Raw genomic sequence first — 25,828 nt, forward strand, 5'->3', positions numbered from 1 at the left:
CACATAAGCTAAGAACATGACATAACTATATCAAAGTTGCTGTGCCTGCCTGGGACTGCCATAAAGATATAGTATGAATTTGACATGATCAATTCATATTTCTAGATATTTGTAAGGTATTCATCTATAATTTTTATTTCCAAGCTAAGTGACACTGCACTGAGTCTGACATAAAGATAAAGAAGATTTTAACTATGTTCTATTTTATTCCTCCATTTTCTGTTAAAGTTTCCATGTGTTGTGTATGTTGAATCTCTTACCTTTCTCTATCTTTAGGAAAAACTTGAAGTATTAGATGGGGAAAGGCATTTTTTTCTTTTTGCACACCACACATGGGTGATAGCTCCGCCCACACTCCATGATTGAATGTCCCGCTTAATTGTAAACAAACAGACGATGCAGTTAAAACTGGTGATTGGCGTACACGCCATCTAGTGAGAGAGCCGCACAGTAAAATGTATGTGGACGATGCGGCTCTCCGTGAGCTTTCCCGTCTTTCCTATATAGTCTTTGTAGATGGAGGGCTTCAAGTGGCGGAGGACGTGGGGCCGAGGAGATGAGACAAACCCGTGTGCGTTTCTCGCTGTGTAGGTGAACAGTTGCCAGATGTCGCTAGCCATTTATAGAATCGTCCTGTTTTCAAAAAAGGATGTTTTTGTTGGATAATCATTTCACTTTGTGTTAAATTAATAATTAACAATTAGACTCTATAGGTAACGTTTATTCTAGTTCTAGTTAAGTATATAATTTCAAATATGATAATGATGCCATAAGATAGCGCTGTGCAGGAATTTGCAAACAGAAGTACGTGTATCTGCAAACATATAGTCACGTGCTGGGAGGTTGGTACGATGCATTGCATGTAGCTAGATAATGTAGGCCCTTGTGGACACTTAGTTGTAAGCCGAAGTATTTAATATATACTATAATAAGGAGCAATGTGCCTCTGTGTATACTTCTTTCTGTGTGTGGTTATGTACGTAATGTCTGTCAATTAAGATACGCCGGAAAAACGATCTTCTAGAAAAAGTGAAGATGAAAATAGTGTGATTCAAAACTTAAACATTAAAAAAGACTAGGTAATAAAATCTTATATGTCATTTGACAGTGACTTGGATGCGCTTTTGGTTTAAAATATAACAATTGAAAATGTTATATCAAAAGTAATCGCCTAAGCAACGAAATAATAAATCTATTTCGAAAAAATGTGCATTTTAATTTATTAATAAATAGTTAAAGGAGATCGAAATCGAATAACAAGAGAAATCAGAATCCCGTGATTTTCAGGGGCGTTTACACTAATATTTCATAATCTTCCTAAATAATAAATAAAAATGTAACTGTATTCTAAAATAAAGGCAATTACCTAGAGAACATTTATTTGAATGCCTCATGCTAAATTGTTTTCATTGATTATTAGTTAGTATATATTTGTGATTGATTTGAAATAAGTTAGGTATAGGAAATGAAACAGTAATATGGAAACATCAATGTATTTTAGCATTTGGTAGATTTTTTAATATGTTTAAGGCTAAATTCCTTTTCCTTTTTGTTATCTTGCCTTTCAGTAAGGCAGCTTTGCCTCTTGGTTGGCCAAACTGACGCCTAGCAATGGTCGTTGGCTGACAAGGAATTTTTCTCTTTGCCGCCCCCGATGCCTTAAAAATAGTGCAGCCTGCAGTCCGAAGGAAAGTATTAACCTGCGCAGGATTTCTGCAGGATTTCAGCCTCTGTTCAAATACCGCAAAGGAGCTGAGCATGCAGGTGCTTTCAGTTCTTTTTAATTCTCTATTGATCATGCTTGTGAACTCATCAATGCTGGTGTCAATTGATTGATTTTCATTTGTTGTCTGTGCGGAGGTCTCGATAACGACAGCTACATCTCCTTGCTCATCGTCACGTGCAGCTGGTTCTTTATTAACATGAGATACTGCATTAACAGGTGTATCAGCAAATAAGCCATCGAAAAAATTCGATGTCGGCATCGGTTTGTCGCCGTATATCACCTTATACAAGACTTCTTTTTCAGCAACAGTGCAGGCGTATAGTTGTGGGCCTTGTTCCTGTACACAATTAGGAAATAATAATTACAATTATGAATTTTTGTTAATTAAAAGAATTCCTATTATTAAAAATTTACATTAAAATTACGCTCAAATCTAAGGCTAAAGTAAGTGGGTTGCATACATCAAACATCTAAAATCAAGTATTTAAAGTTGCTGCAATCCAAAATCAGGAGTAAAATTTAATAGGTATAAAACGCCAAGGTTGCAATATTTTCAGGAATTAATATGTGTTTTTACATTGAAAGTACTATTCTGCAACTTTTTAATTAACTTTTTTATTAATCATCACCATCACACTTTGTTTGCATTGATTTGATAGGTGTTAGTTGATTATGTTTTTTTTCTGTCTATTAGCTCAAAATAAATGTATTATTAATAAATTTCAATATTAATAAATTAAAATTGCGGTAAACTGAGGTAGATGATGACTAGGCTACCATCTCGCTATTTAGCAATTTCCTTCCATAAAAAGCAACTGCTATAAAATGTCTTGGCATTACAATACCTGTTGAGCACGATGTCCTTAATCACCATCATCATGCTTTCACACGTATTGTTGGTGTTGTGACCCCGTAGTAGAAAGCCACATCTCCATGGTAGGCTCCACTCTTCCCTGCGTTCTACTGCTGATCTAAAGTACCTGAAACAAGTACAATTCTTAAGATACTACAACTTAATAGTTAATTTATGTTATTATATCACATATTATTGTGTAACCATATTAAATATTTTGTATGTGCATTATAATTTACATGAGTTTGTAAGTAGTTACTAACTCGGTACATTTGACGTTATTTTGCGAGAGTTCCGAGTTTAGGAACTCTAACCATATTTCTTCGAAAGAACATATGGACTCTGCGTACACCAGCTTCTTGAGAACAGAAATCAGGGGTTTTCGATGTTCGTTGGCGACTTTATTTCTGGAATTCCATAACCAGCGCCATGCGGCCTGCAGGACATGGAACACACAGAGGAACAACTTGCTCTGAGGCCACACCTCGTGCAATGCTCCTTTACATAAACTATCTACTTTGGTACTTATCGCAAGTATTTTTGTATGAAAACCACAGTGAATGTATAAAGGCATGATAGGTAATTAAATTCACAAATAACGTAGGAAATTAAGTGGTAAACTTGCAGAATAGCGGCGCCTTCGATATAATTTCAGGTGAGCGGCGTCAATTATTTATTATCTAGCCTTTACACTTTACCTAACATTACCGAAACGTTTCTAACCGTATCTGATTTTATCTAAGCTTACCTAATTTGAACTAACCTTACCTTAACTACCTAATTACTTGACGCCGCTATTATGCAAGATTACCAATTACCAACGGCAAGCTGCACCCTGAGTGCTTCATCACTGATGACAGTGACGCTGAGCGAGGAGCATTGCACGAGGTGTGGCCTCAGAGCAAGTTGTTCCTCTGTGTGTTCCATGTCCTGCAGGCCGCATGGCGCTGGTTATGGAATTCCAGAAATAAAGTCGCCAACGAACATCGAAAACCCCTGATTTCTGTTCTCAAGAAGCTGGTGTACGCAGAGTCCATATGTTCTTTTGAAGAAATATGGTTAGAGTTCCTAAACTCGGAACTCTCGCAAAATAACGTCAAATGTACCGAGTTAGTAACTACTTACAAACTCATGTAAATTATAATGCACATACAAAATATTTAATATGGTTACACAATAATATGTGATATAATAACATAAATTAACTATTAAGTTGTAGTATCTTAAGAATTGTACTTGTTTCAGGTACTTTAGATCAGCAGTAGAACGCAGGGAAGAGTGGAGCCTACCATGGAGATGTGGCTTTCTACTACGGGGTCACAACACCAACAATATGTGTGAAAGCATGATGATGGTGATTAAGGACATCGTGCTCAACAGGTATTGTAATGCCAAGACATTTTATAGCAGTTGCTTTTTATGGAAGGAAATTGCTAAATAGCGAGATGGTAGCCTAGTCATCATCTACCTCAGTTTACCGCAATTTTAATTTATTAATATTGAAATTTATTAATAATACATTTATTTTGAGCTAATAGACAGAAAAAAAACATAATCAACTAACACCTATCAAATCAATGCAAACAAAGTGTGATGGTGATGATTAATAAAAAAGTTAATTAAAAAGTTGCAGAATAGTACTTTCAATGTAAAAACACATATTAATTCCTGAAAATATTGCAGCCTTGGCGTTTTATACCTATTAAATTTTACTCCTGATTTTGGATTGCAGCAACTTTAAATACTTGATTTTAGATGTTTGATGTATGCAACCCACTTACTTTAGCCTTAGATTTGAGCGTAATTTTAATGTAAATTTTTAATAATAGGAATTCTTTTAATTAACAAAAATTCATAATTGTAATTATTATTTCCTAATTGTGTACAGGAACAAGGCACACAACGGTGCCCAGCTGCTGTTGGTAATGGCTGACGTTTACAACAATTACCTTCGTCTACGGTTGTCAGATGTCCTCCTCAAAAAGGACAGTTCTTGCAAACCTTCCACCAGCACCATTCCAATGTGCGCTGTCACTCATGCTGGAGGAACAGTTTATACTGTTAAGTCAGCTTCACAAGAGGGCATTTGTTACAATGTGGACCTCTCAATCGGCATGTGCAGCTGCCTCTGTGGAAACACAGGAAGCGTTTGCAAACATCAATTAGCAGCGTCGCAGTACAGCGCAGTTCGCCTTCCACAACTATACGCCTGCACTGTTGCTGAAAAAGAAGTCTTGTATAAGGTGATATACGGCGACAAACCGATGCCGACATCGAATTTTTTCGATGGCTTATTTGCTGATACACCTGTTAATGCAGTATCTCATGTTAATAAAGAACCAGCTGCACGTGACGATGAGCAAGGAGATGTAGCTGTCGTTATCGAGACCTCCGCACAGACAACAAATGAAAATCAATCAATTGACACCAGCATTGATGAGTTCACAAGCATGATCAATAGAGAATTAAAAAGAACTGAAAGCACCTGCATGCTCAGCTCCTTTGCGGTATTTGAACAGAGGCTGAAATCCTGCAGAAATCCTGCGCAGGTTAATACTTTCCTTCGGACTGCAGGCTGCACTATTTTTAAGGCATCGGGGGCGGCAAAGAGAAAAATTCCTTGTCAGCCAACGACCATTGCTAGGCGTCAGTTTGGCCAACCAAGAGGCAAAGCTGCCTTACTGAAAGGCAAGATAACAAAAAGGAAAAGGAATTTAGCCTTAAACATATTAAAAAATCTACCAAATGCTAAAATACATTGATGTTTCCATATTACTGTTTCATTTCCTATACCTAACTTATTTCAAATCAATCACAAATATATACTAACTAATAATCAATGAAAACAATTTAGCATGAGGCATTCAAATAAATGTTCTCTAGGTAATTGCCTTTATTTTAGAATACAGTTACATTTTTATTTATTATTTAGGAAGATTATGAAATATTAGTGTAAACGCCCCTGAAAATCACGGGATTCTGATTTCTCTTGTTATTCGATTTCGATCTCCTTTAACTATTTATTAATAAATTAAAATGCACATTTTTTCGAAATAGATTTATTATTTCGTTGCTTAGGCGATTACTTTTGATATAACATTTTCAATTGTTATATTTTAAACCAAAAGCGCATCCAAGTCACTGTCAAATGACATATAAGATTTTATTACCTAGTCTTTTTTAATGTTTAAGTTTTGAATCACACTATTTTCATCTTCACTTTTTCTAGAAGATCGTTTTTCCGGCGTATCTTAATTGACAGACATTACGTACATAACCACACACAGAAAGAAGTATACACAGAGGCACATTGCTCCTTATTATAGTATATATTAAATACCTCGGCTTACAACTAAGTGTCCACAAGGGCCTACATTATCTAGCTACATGCAATGCATCGTACCAACCTCCCAGCACGTGACTATATGTTTGCAGATACACGTACTTCTGTTTGCAAATTCCTGCACAGCGCTATCTTATGGCATCATTATCATATTTGAAATTATATACTTAACTAGAACTAGAATAAACGTTACCTATAGAGTCTAATTGTTAATTATTAATTTAACACAAAGTGAAATGATTATCCAACAAAAACATCCTTTTTTGAAAACAGGACGATTCTATAAATGGCTAGCGACATCTGGCAACTGTTCACCTACACAGCGAGAAACGCACACGGGTTTGTCTCATCTTTGACGTGAGTGCGAGCGGGTGGTACCCCGGTGACAGGTGGGGCCGGGGCGGAAGGCGGAGGAAGGGACGGGGAAGTCAGTGAGAGGCTCGGTGGAGGGGACGTTGTGCGGGTGACAAAGGCTACTAGAGATTGTAGGGTCTCCACTTTTTTTTTTCGCGGTCCTCTCTCCGTTCATCTTGTGTCACCTCTACGCGCTGTCCGACGTAACAGCCACCATACCACGAAAACGTCAAATTTAGTGTGAGCGTAGGCAGGGCAGGTAAGTCGACGTCACTCGTCTACGAATCCCGTGGATCGCGTCTTTGTACCATGCAAGGTAAAACGAATACTATGAGGTACGTTGAGCACCTCCCCTCCTCGCGCCTCCAGAGGGGGAGAGAGTGAGAGGTGAAAGAAAATGTAAACTTTAAAGAAAACCATCTGTATGTATGGTAAACTTTAAAATTACACTATGATGTTCACGTAATACTGAAATTACTCAGTATCACTTTATCCTCAAATTATCAGTATCTGAGATATGACCGCCAGAAAAGTAATAAAAATGTTTTCCATGCTTTCACATTAGGTGGATTATATCAATATGATGAGTTATTAGATGGGATGACATGTCAATTCATATGTTGATCAGGTAGATGAGGAAGATATTATACTGTTGATACACACCAACTAGCTGAATATAAACCCAGTAGTAATGACGCATAAAAGCATCATATGGTTTTTATTATACTACATTTTGGATTTGCGTGGGTTTCCATATCTCCTCAAGCGTGGATTTTATATGCAGACCTTTGTCTCCACCAAGCTCAGTTATGTTTTAACCGGATTCTTTAGTCTGTTTATTTGCAATTGAATGAAAATTTCAGGAAATGTTGCTGATGAATAGTTACTTTCAAAATGACGGCTGCATACATATCCAGATGACCGAGTTTTGTGTGTGCCACATAATTCAATCCATTTCTTTCTAAGTTCTTTATCTTTGGGTAGTGAAAAGAAATGTATATTTCTATTACCTTTCAGTCTAACGGCATTGCACTTCTGCACTATACAAACAGAGGTTGCCGACCCATGTTTCATTAGTTTGTATAATAGCAAGCGAAACGTCGTAATATTAAAGGCTCCGTCTTCACATGGTGTTTCTTTTGATAGATAAATCAAATCGCCTGCTGAGATGGCTTGTCGTATGATCAATGCAAGTAGAATTAAGGGATGAGCAGTCCCCAGACGTGCAATGGTATTCATAAATTACATTGGATTGGGACAAAATTCCACAACTAGCGGACAGACTGTTCTTGATGATAAGGAAATAAAAAACGAGGGCTGTTGACAAATATGACCACTCTTAACTGACCAAACTCACCCACAGGCTTACTATTCTTATAATCTCCGTAATACATTTCTCATCTTTCCGGTAAGAGCTGGTAGAATCGGGATTTGTTTGGTCCGGAGTCAGGCCAGCGGCATTACGTTCTAGCTCTTAGTTACATCATCGTAGTCATTGTTGGAGTAATCACTTGGAATGTGGCGCTGGTGTTCATGTACTGTACGGAGTATATGGTCACCATGTGGAAAATGTGATGATTTGTTCATACGGAAAATGTGGTCATTTGTTCATACACACGTATGAATAAGGACGTGGGTAGATGAAGAGTCAGCGATGTGTTGGAACACTGACGTTTCGACCAATGGAGTCATCTCCAGAAAACTAATAATGCAAGGCGTGAATACAATTTATACAATCCAGATGTCCTCGGGGAGGAAATCCGGGAAGGTAACACCGCCGGGCGGGTCGCATTTTTATTTATTTATTCATTTTTATGTACCTTATTTACAACACGTGCTTTCCAATTGGACCAATCAGCGCTATTGTTGTTATTTCACATTTATATCGTCATCTGTAAACATGCACGCTTATTTGTTGGTATCGCCAATCTCTCGGACTCGCGTGCAATCGGTTTTGGCACGCAAATGTCTTACACGTACGTAGTGTGTATGCTGTGACTTGCTTTTCGCAGTCTTATTCTTTACACATAAAATTTATCAATTTATGTAAACCTCCCACAAATCCACAAAAACATTAAAACAAGTTTGGGAACAGGTTCTTTGATTAATTTTCAATAGACCCCAATATATTTTTCTATATTTTGTGTATTGTGGTCAGAGTTCGATCAAATTATTATGATTTGAGTATTACCTTCACCTTTGTAGTAATTCTTCTTTTTACTTATAGTTACTTATAGTTAGTGTGTCATTTTTCTCCTTATTGTATACGTAATACTCCTTTATTGTATATGTAGTACTTAATCTCAATATATATGTAGTACTTAATCTCAATATGTATATAGCGCTTAATCTCTGTATAGTAAATGTTTTATGTTAGTGTATGCAGTCATTACATTACGTAATCGCTCTACGTACGTCGTTAAACCATACGCGCTGTTCCTAACCGTTTTGCATGCAAACTCCTCATTATCGGCTGAAAGAAACCTGCACAGCGAAGCTATAGCGATAATCCCATACCACACTCCTGGTCATATGGCCATTTCCCGAAGGTTGAGTGTGGTTTGAATTTTCCGCCAAAATCATCGGAAATTTAAAATTCCCGGCTCTGTGCAGGCATGCGCATTGTCGACCCCACCTCCCCCTCCCTATCCCCTCCCTTCTTACCCGGCTAGCTCGAGCCGGACGTCGCGTCACTTAGATCGCGGAAACGGAACCGAGTGGTTAACTCGCTGCCCACATGGGAGCAGGCGGTCCCGTTTCCTGCTGGTTAATCGTCTGTTAGTTTTATCGCTTTCCGCTTGGCTGCTGGTTTGTCTCATTCTTCGACTTTGATTTTATACGAGCACAATCCGTCCCCGTCTTCGAGCCGTCCCTGGTAAACAACCCGGGTCCTCTCGGAGGACAGGGGACGTGTCTTATGGTACGGAGTGTGGCGCCCCCCAGGGTCATCAGGCCTCTCGGCAGCGCCATACCTCTGACCATCATCGGTCCTCTATTGCCTCACGGTTTGTATCAGGCCCTAGGCGTAGACTTTGACCATATACGATCGCAATCCGTCCCCGTCTTCAGGCCGTCCGTGGTAAGAACCCGGGCCTCTCGGAAGACAGGGGGACGTGTCTTATGGTACGGAGGACGGCGCCCCCCAGGGTCACCAGGCCTCTCGGCAGCCCCATACCTCCGACCATCATCGGTCCTCTATTGCCTCACGGTTTGTTTCAGGCCCTAGGCGTAGACTTTGACCATATACGATCGCAATACGTCCCCGTCTCCAGGCCGTCCGTGGTAAGAACCCGGGCCTCTTTGAAGACGGGGGGGGGACGTGTCTTATGGTACGGAGTGTGGCGCCCCCCAGGGTCATCAGGCCTCTCGGCAGCGCCATACCTCTGACCATCATCGATCCTCTATTGCCTCACGGTTTGTATCAGGCCCTAGGCGTAGACTTTGACCATATACGATCGCAATACGTCCCCGTCTCCAGGCCGTCCGTGGTAAGAACCCGGGCCTCTTTGAAGACAGGGGGACGTGTCTTATGGTACGGAGTGTGGCGCCCCCCAGGGTCATCAGGCCTCTCGGCAGCCCCAAACCTCCGGTCATCAATGGTCCTCTAACAGCCTCATAGCTTGCTTCGTCAGGCCCTAGGCGTAGACTTTGACCTTATACGATCGTAATCCGTTCCCCATACGTCTTCGGGTCGTCCGCGGTAAGAACCCGGGCCTCTCGGAAGAGAGGGGGACGTGTCCTATGGTACGGAGGGGGTGCCCCCGACGGTCATCAGGCCTCTCGGCAGCCCCATACATCCGACCAATAATGGTCCTCTAACGCCTTAATGGCTCCCTTTGTGAGGCCCTAGGCGTAGACTTTGACCTTTTCCACTCGTAATCCGTTCCCCATACGTCTTCGAGTCGTACGTGGTAAGAATCCGGGCCTCTCGGAGGACAAGGGGACGTGTCCTATGATACGGAGGGTGACGCCCCGAGGGTCATCAGGCCTCGGCAGCCCCATACCTTCGACCAATAATGGTCCTTTAACGCCTTATAACTTTCTTTGTCAGGCCCTAGGCGTAGACTTTGACCTTTTCCACTCGTACTCCGTTCCCCATACGTCCTCAAGTCGTCCGTGGTAAGAACCCGGGCCTCTTGGAGGACAAAGGGACGTGTCTTATGATACGGAGGGTGGCTCCCCGAGGATCATCAGGCCTCGGCAGCCCCATACCTCCGAGCTTCAATGGTCTTCTAACGCCTCACGGCACCACCCTCCTTCCAGGTTTCTTAAAAAAAAAAAAAAAAAAAAACACCCAGCCCTTCTCATGAGCCACAGCCAACCTCTTATCAACTTCACTTGGCTTGAGTTTAAAGATGACTTACCTGATGTTCCACCCCCAAGTAAAACACAAAAGAACTTTAGACTTAGGGAGTCTAGTGTTAGTTAAAATGAGTATAAATTAGTTCAAAGAAACTACAATCATTTAGTGTAATGAGAAGAGGAAAATCAGTTTTAAATAGTACAGTTTAAGTTGGCGCAAAGTGCTAGGTATTACATAAATAAAATGCCTTGACCTTGGAGAGAAAAAAAAAAAACAGGTCGAAATGGACACGACTTCTCCTATTCAACTTAAGATAATCTGTAGTCATGATGGTCAAGAATTTTACCATGTTAAACTAATTCAACGCCCACTGTGACTCAGGTCGACATGAACATGACTTTTCCTATTCAACTTAATTTAATCTACAGTCATGATGGTCGAGAATTTTACCATGTTAAAATTAATTTCGACGCTCACTGTGACTTAGGTCGAAATGACCATGACTTTTCCTATTCAACTTAAGCTAATCTGTAGTCATGATGGTCAAGAATTTTACCATGTTAAACTAATTCAACGCCCACTGTGACTCAGGTCAACATGAACATGACTTTTCCTATTCAACTTAATTTAATCTACAGTCATGATGGTCGAGAATTTTACCATGTTAAAATTAATTTCGACGCTCACTGTGACTTAGGTCGAAATGAACATGACTTTTCCTATTCAACTTAATTTAATCTACAGTCATGATGGTCCAGAATTTTACCATGTCAAAATTTATTTCAACGCTCACTGTGACTCAGTGATGTCACGGTATGATAAGATGACGTCATTGTGATAAATTGACGTCACCATGTAGTCCTATGACGTCAATTTGTGTCCCTGTGACGTCACGAGACGATCCTATGGCGCCATGATCAATCCGGTGACGTCACAGTATAATCACATGATGTCACTAGGTATTAAACATATAGAAGTCCGCTTGTGGGTGATGAGACGTCACAAATTGCCATAGCACACTATTGGATGAAGACGCTCGCCACGGGCTTCGAGAACTTCCCGCGGGAAGACTTGGGGTGAGTTGGATACATACCGAGGGTCCAGGCCCGTCTTCGTGGGAGACGCTCAGGGAACGTCTTCACCCAGGACGAAGCCTCTTGACTAACGCCCACGGACGAGGTCGCTCGGAAACGAACTTGGCCTCGCATACTCCCTTTCGGTTTCTCGCTTACCCCGAGGATCTTCACGAAACTAGTGAGAGTGGTAGGCGTACGTTGGACGGAAGCAAGCGTCTCCACACTCATGTTCCTAGACGGCTAGTTGATGCATTTGCCCACCGGGGAGGGTGCATCGGCCGACATCTCAGTGGCTCTGAGTGTGTTGGCGGACGTGGAGTTCGGGGTGGACTGGGACGGGTCTGCCCTTGCTCCCACACAGAGACTTTATTGGCTCGGGATTGAGTGGGACACAGTCAGCGTCCTTCGGGTGCTCCCCTGCGCCAAAAGAGCGTGCTTCTCTCACACGTCCTCCCTCCTTCGGTGGCGGGGGGGGCTCAACTTCGCGACCCCGGCCCTTCCACTGAGCCGCTTGGGGCGCCGACGGCCGGTACGGGAGGTCGACAGGAGCATACTGCTTCTCCCGCGTGACCTGCCCGGGCCGATACCCTCAGCACTCCACAGGTTGTTGCGTCCCTGGCTTCGGTCGGGGGCCCTACGCCGGTCGCTGGAGTTTCTCCGCACCCACTCTGTGGAGCGGGTGCGGGACCTAGGGACTGGACATCGACGACTCCCTTGGGGACACGGTGTCTCTACCACTCGGTCGCCCCTGTCCCATGTGTCGCCATGGAAACGGCTCCACCCCTCTCATCTCAAAAAAGTGGAGGGGGCAAAGGGCGACCGAGGAGTGGGGAGGGGCCAGGAACCGTTGAACAGGATACAAATTTCGTATAATTTACGCATTGTGTGAACAGTGCAATGTTGTGCATGTCACATTCTTCGGCGTGGGTACTTGACGTTTCTGTCTCCCCTCTACTGAGTGATAAAATGAATAAGTCTCCCATAGGAAAGACACACGTAATAACGGTTTGATTCAGGCTTCACCTCTCCTCCCACCTGTCCTCGTCTCATGCATAGCTTCGCTGTGCAGGTTTCTTTCAGCCGATAATATTTCTTTGTCGCGGCTCGTGCCGCTTAAATTCTTCTTATCGGCTTAAGAAACCTGCACAGATTTAGGGTCCCTCCCTCCTCCCACAGGCGAAGCCTTCATTTCTCATTGAAGTGACGCGACGTCCGGCTCGAGCTAGCCGGGTAAGAAGGGAGGGGATAGGGAGGGGGAGGTGGGGTCGACAATGCGCATGCCTGCACAGAGCCGGGAATTTTAAATTTCCGATGATTTTGGCGGAAAATTCAAACCACACTCAACCTTCGGGAAATGGCCATATGACCAGGAGTGTGGTATGGGATTATCGCTATAGCTTCGCTGTGCAGGTTTCTTAAGCCGATAAGAAGAATTTAAGCGGCACGAGCCGCGACAAAGAAATATTATATGCAAGTATTTGTCTTACTTTATTATGTCCTTATGCTATACATATATATGTCTGTTTGTATTGTTCTACCTACTAGTTCCAACTGGCAACAGGGTGTCAGAAGTAGGTCAGAGGTCATGCCCCTACCCTGTGCCAGGCTCCCAGCTGACGCCTGTAGGCAGAATGTACTTGGGTCTGGTAGTGCGTTGACCTACGAATGATGTTTCCCTTAACCACACCTTAACTCTTCAAAGCTTAACCATGTTAAAAGAACAAAGTGCTTTAACAGAAAATTATTCATTTTGTTAAGCATGTATATATTTTTTCGTCGTTTTTTAAAAATACAATGTGCATACATTTTCTTCGGGTTCTCAGAATGCGCTCATTTGCTTGGTAGACCTAATAAATCCTAACAAAATCTGTAATAATGAAGGTTATGCACACAGGAGACAGACCAGCTCACAACCGAATGAATCTTTCCTAAGGCCTTATTTCTTTCACCTTTGCCTCATTTCTTTTAATCTTGACAAGCTATGCGGAGATTTCCTCCGAGGTATTACTTGTGAGCAGAGTGGGATACTCTTTTTTGTTCTTGATTTCGAGCTTTCATTACATGACCTTCCACTACGTGGACGATGTTTACTTCCATGTTTTTTAAGAGTGCGCTCAAACAATCTCCATTGAGATAGAATGAAAACAATGCCGCTGATTGGTCCGACTGGAAAGTACGTGTACAACAACAGCGTCGAATTGTCCGACTGGAAAGCACTTGTGGAAAATGTGGTGGGAAAAATCGCGAACGGATCACTTCACATTAAGGCCAATTGTCTTACCCTTTTTCGTCAAGAATTTTTTTTTTTATACCTTTGGCAACTCCGTCCTGAACTCCAGGGGAGCCGGAGCTCTCGGTAGCATATTTGATCACGTCCCAGTTTTGTGATTTATCTGCACACACACCATTCAGAGACACGATCAGATGCACCCACTGTCACTACCAAAGTTATTGATGAAGCCGTAGTCATGCAGGTGCTGAAACTTACATCCAAGGGCAGTTTCAACATTGCTCAAGTCTTGACCTTGTGTGAGACAACTACAGCCCTGACTCGCTGAAATCCACAGCTAGAGAGAAATCTGGAAAAGGTGTGAGGAGCCACGTTGACAAGTCAGTAACTATTCCTAGAAATTGGCAGAGTTTCTTGCGTATAAACAACAACAAAGTGGAGTTTTTCCATTTCTGAGGCAGTCACTCCTTTGATGATGGTAGTGGCAAAGTGCTAGTGGTGACAGATGGATGGCAGGTACTCTGCACCAGCCCACGACAGTAGAGAATCACTTGCTCCATGTACACGGCCAACATCAGATTCTTGTTCGAACTATAGATACAGATGTGGTAGTTCTGGCAGTAAAGTTAGCTCTCTCACTGTCAAAAAAAAAAAAAAAAAAAAAAAAAAAAAAAAAAAAAAATCTTTGGATACCCTTCGGGACAGGCAAAAACTTCCGTTTCTTGGCCACTCATGAGAGCTTCATCTCTAAGTCCAAGCAAAGCACGTGCATTTTGAATGTTTCATGCACTCACTGGGTTTGGCACTGTGTCCTATTTTGTGGAACATGGCACGAGAAGTGCCTGGGCAACCTGGAACACTACCCCAGAGCTCTCCAATGCACTGCTGACTCTGGCTGATTCACTAACTGAAATTCAAGAAGAGGCAATGCTAGTCATCCAGAGATATGTGGTACCCCTCTATGATCGCACCAGCGCACACTTCGAAGTGAACCAAGCAATAGAGAGGATGTTTGCGAGAAAGACTTCGGTGCAGTGTATTCCATCCACCTATGCTGCCCTGGAACATGCTACAAGGGCAGCTCTCCAGGGTGATCATGTCTGGGGTCAGATGTTGGCTGCACAGCCACAGCTACCTCCACCAACAAGCTGGGGTTGGACCAGGGATGAAGAAGATGGCTCCTCTGAGCCACTCTGGGACACTCTCCCTGAAGCTGCAGAAACATGCAAGGAGCTGGTGTCATGTGGATGTAAGAAGGGCTACAGGAACCGATGCAAGTGCAAGGCAGCATATTTAGACTGCACTGCCCTCTGCTTCTGTGAAGGAAAATGTGTGCAAGTTTGGCTCGTGAACAAACCACTTGTATATTACCTGTTGTTGTTTTGTCACTTAACTGCATTGTAAGGTTTTGTTGCATCTGATTACATGTCACATATTGTTTTCTATGCCCTGAGGTGAATTTTCGTGAGTAATTTGTAAAATAACTTCATTTCTTCATATGGGCATTGTATGACTTAAAAAACGTCAATTACGTTCATTTAAACTTCCATTATAATCACCTGCTCTTTATAAAATATATATATATATATATATTATCTATGACTTGCAAATACGTATGAAATACTCTAATACGTTCTGGGTGAACGTTTACCCAAAAAGCGCCCTATTGCACATATGCACCCTGTCACATCCTTAGCGTGAATAGAATTCTGTGGTTATACTGTGTCACTTCCTTGTGTGAATAAAGTCTCCTGTTTGTATTTTTAAGGCACGCCTTGCGTGAATATGATGTGTAATAGATGTTGTAATTTGTATTGTATCTTATAATATATATGTTAATTGTTAAACATTGCGCAATACCCGTCTGTTGGGCGTGCCTTATTACGATCTGTCAGATGATGCCAAGCTAAGAAACGTAACATAATTTGGCGGGAAAGCTCATTCTGCTTTCTCGTTGGTTGAAGGTACTTTAAACTATCGCTTTACATACATTTTGGCATCCCGAGAAACGTAAGCTCCCATTCCCGGGCTATAAAAGGAGAAGCAGAGAGAGACACGGAGAGACACAGAGTCAATAGGGAAGAGAAGCAGAGAGAACCAGAACGCGAAAAGAACAGAGAAGACAAGAAAAGAAGCAGACGCCCAGGGCCCATCTGAATCTACGTAGAAATTATTCTACATTCGTCGATTACGACAACTCCGCTAAACAAGTCTTTTGGACTACAACAATTGCCCATCTCCACGCGAAGTGCACTAGAAGTTATCGTGCATCAACCTCACTTAAATCTATCTATTTGTTGTACGATTTCTAGCAACCGGTATCAAGATTCGTCTACACCATAATCAAGACTTCATTTCACCCACCCGATCTTACGTGCTACATACAATAGCACACCCAGCTACTCTACTCGGTAAATATTATTTATCTATATTCTATGTAACATTTATTGATATTTTTATTATTCCATGTCTATTTATGTTGTATGTGTTATTCTTATTCATATAATAATATTTAATTCTAACGAAAAATTTAATTATCCTGCCTGAAATCTCACTCGTCCGAAATGCACACGGCCTTATTTTTATCTATTTATTTTTTTTATTATTATTTTTTTTTTTTTTTGTCGCGACTAACCTGGCTCATAGGTGGGTCTTGACACACCCCAATTCCCCCATATCTCGCCAATGGTATATGGCAGTCATTATGGAAAATTGCTGCCAGGGCTGACACAGGCATAATCTCAAGTGCCCCAATATCTGAAAATGTTCACAACATACAACTCTACATATGTACCAAATTTCATGCTTCTATCACAAAATGAACAATTGTTTGACTATGCCCCCTGACGAGAAATACTTAACAAAAGTTTCCATTCGGTATTTACTAAAGAAAGCTACTTGGTGTGTTAAATGGAAGTGATGGAACTACGAGAAAGCGTAAATGTAAGGAAAACCCAGGGCCTCTAAAAGGATAGTTCTTAGGAATGCAGTGGATAATTGGCGTCCAATATTAACAGGTTAATTGCACGTTCATTAGAAAAAGGAACAGTATCTCGGGGTTGGAAAAGGGCTAATGTGGTACCAATTTACAATGGAAGGGAATAAATAGAAACCCTATCATCATAAACCAGAGGTTATTATTTGAAATAAATGCGAAAGATAGGTAAAAATATCTAGAGGAGACGGGCATCTTCACAGACAACCAATTCATATTCAGAAACGGAAAAAAACAGATGCCCCTTAATTCTGTTAAAGTTTTACTCTAAGATGATCGATGTTTATACGAGAGATTAATTGGAGAAAGTCTTATGTCATCCATGGACCTACAATAGTTAAAATGTTTTACACGGGGTTTTGAAGGATTTTGTTTCTAAGTGGAGCATATAGAATTCACTAAAAGGATGTGAAAGTTAAAGACTGATAAAGGTGATGGATACAAAATTGAGTGCACAGAGGAATGGAGAGATCAATGCCGGGATTGGCGCTGGCATGAAGAGGACAGGTTGGGTAAACATGCGGACTGGAGTGAAGTATATTATGGAGCCAATAAAGGAGCAGAAATAGAATTGAACTGGAAAGGTAGCTAGAAAGGAGGAAGGGAGATGGAACAAGTCACTGACTCGGAGGAGAATCCAGACAAAAGGTGGAGAGATGCGAGATAAGAGAGAATGGGAGGGAGGGAAACACACAGAGAGAGAGAGAGAGAGAGAGAGGGATGGGGGGGGGTTGTACACGTGGCTTGGCAGAAAATGACTGAACGAAGACTACGTGGAATATGGCTAATAATGGGGTGAGGACTTGATGCCAGGTGCAGCGGACAATGCCTGTTCCCTTTTGTTTGAGCGGCTACAGCTGCGAGGATATCTATTGTCACTCCGGTTACCCGTAGTAACGAGAAGGAGGTGGACAAAGTCCAGTTATTTCCCCTTCTTAGGTATCTCCTCTTTTCCTTCACCTTCACCTTCGTCTAACCCCCACCCTACACACACACATACACCTCTGGACTACCCTACGGTCAAACCCAAAGTAGGTATGAGATCCTGAAAAAAAAAAAATCAGAACTCAAACCGGAGAAACATTACGTCACAACATCTGGCTAGCACCAAGGTATGGTCAGTATGGTTTACACCTCGCGAGAAGGCGGACAAACCTCCGGCCAGGAGACATCGTTCATCTACATCTGGTGCATTGCGTTCGACAAATTATTATTTTCATCACCAGAAGAAGGAAGAAATACTGACAGATAAAATCTGACGCGTGCGAGTAAGTTTCCCAGTTTTTGTTATTTATATATATATGTGTGTGTGTGTGCGTGTGTGTTTGAGAGAGAGAGAGGGGCAGAGGGGAAAACACAAATAGAACGAGAGTTTATTCTTTAACTAGTTTCGCACTATGGTGCTTCTTCAGAAAGAATGTTACACATCAGAAAATACTGGCAATAAATACAGAAAATGTCTGGGTAATGAACTAGGTTAGGTCTGAGTTCAAGGAGGCTCTAACTCTTGTGCGTTGGTCGTACTGACACACCGTGGGATGCCTCTGGTGATCATTCGTCCCGTTTTATTCCACTCTTTTGCTGCGTGCCGTGCTGTTGTTTCCGATGATTTGATATTACCTACTCTATTGTTTGCACATTAGTTGATGGCTATGTACAGAGCTTCTACGATTTTCCTATGTCTTTTGTTGAGATTATTATGTAGAATACTCGCTTGATCCCATTTAGGTAGATGTCCTTCTTCGTCTATGTGGTTCACAAGTGCACTGGTGTTGCGGTGGTATTTGACATCGGCTTTGTGTTCTTTTAATCTTGTGATTAATCCCCTGTATGTTTCTCCTATATATGCACTGTCACACCCCGAACATGGAATTTTATAATCTAAACTTTCGGTATTGTTATTTTCTATCTTTGGTTTGATAAGATCACTAATTTTCTTACCTGCGTCACAATAGATGTGGATGTCCGTATGTCTCAGTTCTTTACTGAGTGCGCAGGCCAAGTCTGAGGTGGGGACTACTATGAACATTATATTGTTCTTGCTTTGGTTTTGGTTACTATTTCTATCTCTTATGGCTCTGGCTTTCTTCAAGGTTGCGGAGAGAAGACCAGCGGGAAAGCTAAGTTTTACGATGGTCTTGGTTATATGTTGTAATTCTTCATTGAGGAATTCAGGGCTGCATATCCTGAGTGCTCGGAGGTAAAATCCCATGACTACACCAGTCTTGGTCTTTTTGTCGTGAGTACTAAAACAAAATCAGTGCGAAACTAGTTAAATATATATATATATATATATATATATATATATATATATATATATATATATATATATATATATATATATATATATACACACCTCCAACGAGGTACACCAAGAAATGCATTTTCTTGAAGAAAAATCAGAAGAATCAGTTCAATAAGACAACATAAATGAAATCTATAGCAATGTTTGATAAGTGGAAACGTAAACAAGATCTCACGACCATAGGTTCAACTTCTGTATATTATAATTGTGATGTGATATTATAATTGTGCGCATGCACGCGCACATCAGTATGCTCCTGATTGTTCAGATCAGGAGCACTGTGTGTAGGTGGTGGTGGTGCTGTGATAGGAGAGTGTTTCCTGCTGCCCCATACAAATGTTCCTGGGGGGACAGGTATGAAGTCCTTTCGCTTCTCTGTCCTCTCCTTACAGGCAATGGCCTGAACTTTACGCACTGCGCACGAGGTATTCCAGGCGTGGTGCTTCTTACTATAGTTGGGGCATTTGGCAACAGTCTCAGTGCCAGCCTTGAACTTGTTAAGACAAGTCTCAGTGGCATGAGGCATGCTGCAAAAGCCGCACTTGGGATGCTTCGAAGTGCACCTCGCCTGGTGATGACCATAGCGCTGACACCTGAAGCAACGGAGAGGATCAGGGATGTGCGTTCGTACATCATACCTGCCATACCAACCCAGGTCAATCTTGCTGAAGGGTTCGCCTTTGATAGTTTTGAGGACCTGGCGTGTCGGCGTCTTGTCCCAGCGGCGCATTCTCGTGGCCGCGATTACCTGACTGTGGTCCTCGATGGCCTCAGTCATGTAGGTGGTCGGGTAATCGTGTACCACGAGTCGATGCTGCCTGTCTTCCGGGTTGAGACGCTCCAGGTTCACCGGCTTACCATCGAGCGACTTGATCCCGTCCAGCTCCTCGACGAGTTCGTAAGTGCTTCGTAACAATAGCACGTTACCATCGCCGAGGGGCCGGAGAGACAAAAGCTTGCCACGGAGAGGGCCCTTTTCAAGAGCTCTCACCACCTCAAAAGCGGTGTCGTACCCGAGCTTGCCACCCTTTGCACTAACTGGGGCCATCACGACAGCAGCTTCATCGTCAGATGGAGCCGCCGAACCTGGAGCGCATCGACGCTTCTTCGACACGCCAGTTACGGATTCAGTAGCCGCCATGGCGGCCCTGATAACGAGAGGAATCTAAGTTACTCGCAACAGAAATTCGTGAAAAAAAGACGAAAATCTAAGGGGGCGGGGATTCGCGGGCGTTAACTAGCGCGTTGGTGCTAAGTCTAACCTGTCTACCTCGCAAGCAGTCAAACGAACACGAGGCCCGAGTGCACCTAAAGCGTGCGAGACTGGGCTTGTCTTGATGGAAGTGGTCCCACCTCTCCCGCCGTAAAGGCGATTTTCAAAAGAACCACACGGGCTACGCCGATCGTGCAGGGAGAGTTATGCTGGGCATAATCCTGCCAGAGCGAGATTCCACAGAGAAGGGGGAATTACCTCGGGTAGCAGTACTTTTCGGAAAATCAGCGGCAGCACGACAAACAGAGCTAGTGACTAGGGCAGGGGTTCTCATTAGGGGTGAAATTCACCCCCAGGGAGAAATTTTGGGATTTCTGGGGGTGCATTGTGACCACAGTCAGCTTACGGGGTGAGGAAAGCAATAATAGGTTTTGGCCTGGGCTGGATTTATACTAATTTGGGAAAAATATATACTAATTTGGAAAAAATAAAAGGGTTTTTAGTAATATTTGCATATTATTTAGAATGCACCTTTTGAAACAGACAATCTTGGAAAGGAGGGGGGAATGACATTCTGACAAATGGTGAAAGGGGTGAATGGGCCAAGCAAGGCTGAGAACCCTTGGACTAGGATATTTGCGGCTGAAAACGACGAGATCCACGTGATGAGAAAACGGAACGGGGGCCTCTTCATTCAGAATCTATCTTATCTCTGTGACGGCGCAGCCAGCCGTCTTCCTTTTATACACCTCCCGCTCAACACACGTGACAGGACGCTTCTTTCGGCGCCTAATGTAGTGCGGCCCGGTTGCCACATCTCAGAAGCATGTCTGCCACTTCTCTGTACTATGGGAACTTTCCACTCGTCACTCCCGTCTGACAGGAGGGCCTTCCGTATATTTCCTGTACATTTTCTGTAGTACAGCTCTTCCCCTTTCAAATGACAGTTGGGCCGCACAGCACCCAAAACTCCCGTACCTTTTGAACATTTCAAAACCGGCTGCATGACGGGGTGGAAGGCTACGACCCCCGTATATTTCCCGTCATTATTATTATTTTTTTTTCTACAGGAAGTGTACAGCTCTTTCACAGGATACTGACGTAAGGGGCTGCCGACCACAAAATTTAGCTACAGGAGGCTGACGGGAGCTATGATGTGTGATCCCAGAATTATATGTCGTTGATGATAACTGAGGAGGGTTTTGCCTGCTCTGGATCAATGTTATACAGTCCGCAGCTCTTACTCGGTGCACACCTGTTCCGACCTGTTATCTCTCATCTGTATTGTGTCGTCTTCGACAGCAAATGTTTTCATGTGTGTGTTGGTATCAGGCGGAACACATCTTTAAAACACAGTGTGCATTAGTGTTTTAGATTTAGAAATTAAAATAGCCGGTGAAATTAGACTACTAAACAGCGCATAATTCCGAGTGGTTATCTTTATTCATTATTTTCGTTTTAAACCGGCTAATTGAAATTTCCAACTTATATTCTTGGCATTGTTATCAAAGTTTGAATTTTTCACTCTATTGCTTTCTGTTTATAATTTTTTGTGTTCCTTGTTTTACCATTGTTGATTATTATTATTTTTATTTGTATATTCGTGTATTTTACTGTTACCTATTCAGAAGGTCCGCGAACTCTTCATGTAAGACCTTTTCTTAACACTTCTTTCTCATTCTACTTCTTGCGGGTATTGTAGGTTACAAGATGATATGAAGACTTTGATACGAAGAAGGAAGAATATTCGTGTCGCAAATTTGATGAAAAGTGTCATGTTATAGGAATCGTCGGGAGCTATCATCAAGCACTCCAGTTCACGAGCCCGTTCGCGATCCACTTGTAAACAATGAATATTTACCATTTTCTCAGGAATTCAATAAAAACCAGTTTAGAGTAATCAGAATATGACCCAGGAAATCTAATGTGGAAGAAATGATTCTAGTGAAAACCTTTAACAGTTTTAGAATACTTGCCGATGAGGGTGACGTCGTCTATGAAACAACTCATTAATGCGAGGACAGTTGGTGGAGTTTTGCGGGCGAGTTCCCCTAAACGTAGATTCTCTCTTCCAAGGTTGAAAACTGACGACAGAGAAACTGCTTGTGACAAGGTACCAAACGGATCAGTTAACAAAAAATGAATGATATTTACTAAATCGGAAGAGTTGCTTCAGAATGATCTAGGAATACAAAATTAAAACTTTCTTACAATTTCAGTTATCCTTCTTAGGATACGAGAGACCAATTCATTCTACTGTACATCAAAGTGTTTACTACTAACAATTCACTAATACCCTCTGTTTGCAGGAAGGTCTAGGCAATGTAAATTTCTGGAACGAGTTCTAATACAAATGGTAGTGGATGTCACTTAAAAACGGGGTTGGAGCAGCATACAGTAGATGTCTGCATGCATGTATTTACCTAACTGTAGTATACAGGAAAAGGAACAACGCTCGTTGGATCCCGTTTCCTATTCTGTTACTATTTATCCTACCTAGCCTCAAATTCATGTACGGTTCCAACTTTATCTATATCCTTGATTTCCAATTATTTATCATAATTAGATACTCGTGTATTTTTTATAGCTTGGGCTATATCACTTCCTAAGTTATTCCATGTATTTATGCATCTATATGGAAAACTGTATTTCTTCATATCCTTTAGATATGAGATCTTTCTTAATTTACTCCTATGACCTCTTAAAACCCTCCCGTCTTTAATAAGATCTCTTCTCCCAATGCTATCTATCCTCTTTAGTGACCTAAATACTGTAATCATATCACCTCATTCTTTTCGATCTTTCAAAGTTGGCAGACCCAGTGCTTTTAGTCTTTCCTCATATGGTTTATCTACCAGGCTGAGGACCAGTTTGATTGATGCCCTTTGTATTCTTTCCATCTTGCTTACATCCTTCACTGTATTGGGGCCATTCTACATATTCCAGTCTTGGACGGGTTAGGGTTTCGGTGAGTTTTTTCATAATCTCTTTATCCATATAGCAAAACGCCACTTTAATCTTCTGCAGCAATCCTTATGTCTCTCCCACAATCGTGATGATATACCTGTCAAGTGAAAAGGTTGTCTTATAGCAACACCTCTCTTGCTTTTGCAATGGGTTCACCTCCCAAGGAGTAGTATAAGGATGGTCTTTTGCCATTACTATCCATTTCCATTACTTTGCATTTTTTTTTTTATTAAACTTCATTTCCCATTCTTAGCTTCGTGCAAAAATAGTGTATAGCTCTTTTTGCAATAGTCTACCGTCTTCCTCATTTTTCACTTTTCTCGTGGTTTTTGCATCATCTGCAAACATGTTGGCATAGCTTGTTGTTCCTTTCATCCTGTCATTGGCATAGACAAGAAACATTATGTATGCAAACACTAAACCTTGTGGTACTACGCTCGTTACTGCTCTCCATCTTGACATCTTATCCTTTACTACTGTCCTCGTGTATCTTTCCTTCAAAAAAATATTTCATCCAACATGCTCCAATTTCTACATAAGTCGACTGTGAGGTACTTTGTCAAATGCCTTCTCTAGGTCGAGGTACACAGTCCCCCACCCGTCTCTCTCTTGCATTGCATCAATCAACCTTGAATAAATGCTTAAAAGGTTCGAAACACATGACCTTACAGATCTGAAGTCAAACTGACTGTTTGTCAGAATATTCATATTTTCAAGATATTTGGTTCATCGATCTTTCACAATACTTTCACATAATTTCACTATTGTGTTGGTCAGTGATGTATGTATGAATGTCTTCATGTATGTGCGAATGTACTTATGTACAGTATATATGTATGTATTTATACATATATGTATGAATATACATTTTTCTCTTATCTCCATTTTCACTTTGGGCAATAAGGACCATTATGAACTGACATATTTATCGATTTCAAAGGCTCAACAAATTAACGTGGTAGATGTCCCCAACGAAGAAGAGGAGGAGGTAGAGCGTGTCTGATCCCAGAAGAAGCCAACGGACTGAAGTCGAGATACAGAAGATTTTCCCAAAATGAAACTCCTCTGGAATAGAATGTTCCTACATGTAATCCGGACTAAGTGTCTGCGCATCACCTTTGCCTTCATTTTGCTTTCCCTCTCCTTAATGTGGATTCTGAATCCGCCGATCTCTGAAGGAGGAAAATTATCAGTCTTGGAGCTAAGGTGAGAGGCGTCCCATCCATCTTTCATTCTTTTTCAGACAGACTTTTTTTTTCGCGCCTCTTTAGCACCGGGTTCAAGAATGCTGCCTGTACATTTCGTTCACACTCCGCGCTGGAAGTCTAGTGCTCTTGTTTACCTCTTACAGTCTTTCTCAGAAAAAAAGTGTCCCCGTCTCCTGATATGCAACGACATGGCATAAACATTTCCACATTATTTAATGAATATATATATATATATATATATATATATATATATATATATATATATATATATATATATATATATATATATATATTTTTTTTTTTTTTTTTTTTTTTTCATCGCTTTACTTTCACTTCTTTTGAATACATTGTATATGTCCCTTAGTACTTCTTAGTTCTTAACACATTCTTGTCTTGTTTTCCATCTATCTATAAACATTTCTCATACCTTATGATTAACTTTGTTTTCCTATTTCAGTCCAGTCAATCAGTCAATATTTCTACGCCTCCAATGATTATTTGCTCCAACTCATTATATTTGTATTTTTCTGTTTCACTCTTCTCTCCCTTTTTGCGCCATTAATTGCCTTTCTTTTGCTACACCCATTATTCATCACTTCATTATCACACCTTCTGGCGATGGTCAACAAAAAATCAAGAATCTCTTTTTCTATTACAAAGAAAAGAGAAGATAAGTAAAGCATAAGATAAAGGAGGCAAAAAGGAGAGCAAATGTGAAATGGGGTAAGAGTAAGAGAGACAATTTTGAAAGTAATAAAAAGATGTTTTGGAAGGAAATTAAAAGAGAAAGAGGAGGCGAATCAAGTAGAGAAGAAAAGGTAAAAGGTGCAGATGGAAAGATGATAATGGAAGACAAGGCAGTAAGAGGAAGATGGGCAGAGTATTTTAGGGAGTTGCTAGATGTAAAGGAGGATAGGGAGGGAAAGGTAGTTGCAGTGGGAAGCGCTAAGAAAATGACCGTGATGAGTGAGGAAAATGGAGGAGAAATAGGGAAAGATGAAGTGAAGGCAGTTGTTAAGATGATGAGAGCAGGTAAGGCACCTGGGTTGGATGGATGCCATACAGAATGTCTGGAAAAAGTAGGTACAGTTATGGTGGACTGGCTGGTGAGGTTATTTAATGTTTGTTTAAGAGAGGGTAGAGTGCCGGAGGACTGGAGGAGTGCCTGTATAGTTCCACTCTACAAGGGAAAAGGGGACAAGTGTGAGTGTAGTAGTTTCAGAGGAATCAGCTTGTTAAGTGTAGTTGGGAAGGC

At 41.6% G+C, this 25,828-nt stretch overlaps 2 protein-coding genes across 2 annotated transcripts in view; both read left to right on the forward strand.

The window, feature by feature from the left end:
* The first annotated feature begins 3,748 nt into the window (after nucleotides 1-3,748).
* LOC143036557 (uncharacterized) lies at nucleotides 3,749-14,213 on the forward strand. The gene is made up of 4 exons (XM_076204072.1): nucleotides 3,749-3,959; nucleotides 4,468-5,086; nucleotides 6,487-6,535; nucleotides 14,068-14,213. The coding sequence occupies exons 1-4, from the start codon at nucleotides 3,913-3,915 to the stop codon at nucleotides 14,211-14,213; spliced, it is 861 nt and encodes a 286-aa protein (XP_076060187.1). The 5' UTR covers nucleotides 3,749-3,912.
* A 3,754-nt stretch (nucleotides 14,214-17,967) lies between these two features.
* The window catches only part of LOC143040945 (galactosylceramide sulfotransferase-like), a 43,231-nt gene continuing 35,370 nt past the window's right edge, over nucleotides 17,968-25,828 (forward strand). Inside the window, exons 1-2 of the mRNA XM_076212381.1 lie at nucleotides 17,968-18,148; nucleotides 24,306-24,571. Of these exons, the coding sequence (XP_076068496.1) occupies nucleotides 24,420-24,571 (152 nt within the window). The 5' untranslated portion in view covers nucleotides 17,968-18,148; nucleotides 24,306-24,419. The remainder of the gene's footprint in view (nucleotides 18,149-24,305; nucleotides 24,572-25,828) is intronic.

This window comes from Oratosquilla oratoria, chromosome 2 (assembly GCF_046742065.1).
Source record: "Oratosquilla oratoria isolate Oo_2021 chromosome 2, ASM4674206v1, whole genome shotgun sequence".
NCBI lineage: Eukaryota > Metazoa > Arthropoda > Malacostraca > Stomatopoda > Squillidae > Oratosquilla > Oratosquilla oratoria.

Bases quoted from the DNA above. Each gene is read 5' to 3' on its own strand.
- LOC143036557 (XM_076204072.1), top strand. From the start codon at position 3,913: ATGTGTGAAAGCATGATGATGGTGATTAAGGACATCGTGCTCAACAG. The intron at 3,960-4,467 runs GTATTGTAATGC...AATTGTGTACAG, and splicing joins AAGGACATCGTGCTCAACAG to GAACAAGGCACACAACGGTG. The intron at 5,087-6,486 runs GTATTTGAACAG...CCGACGTAACAG, and splicing joins GCATGCTCAGCTCCTTTGCG to CCACCATACCACGAAAACGT.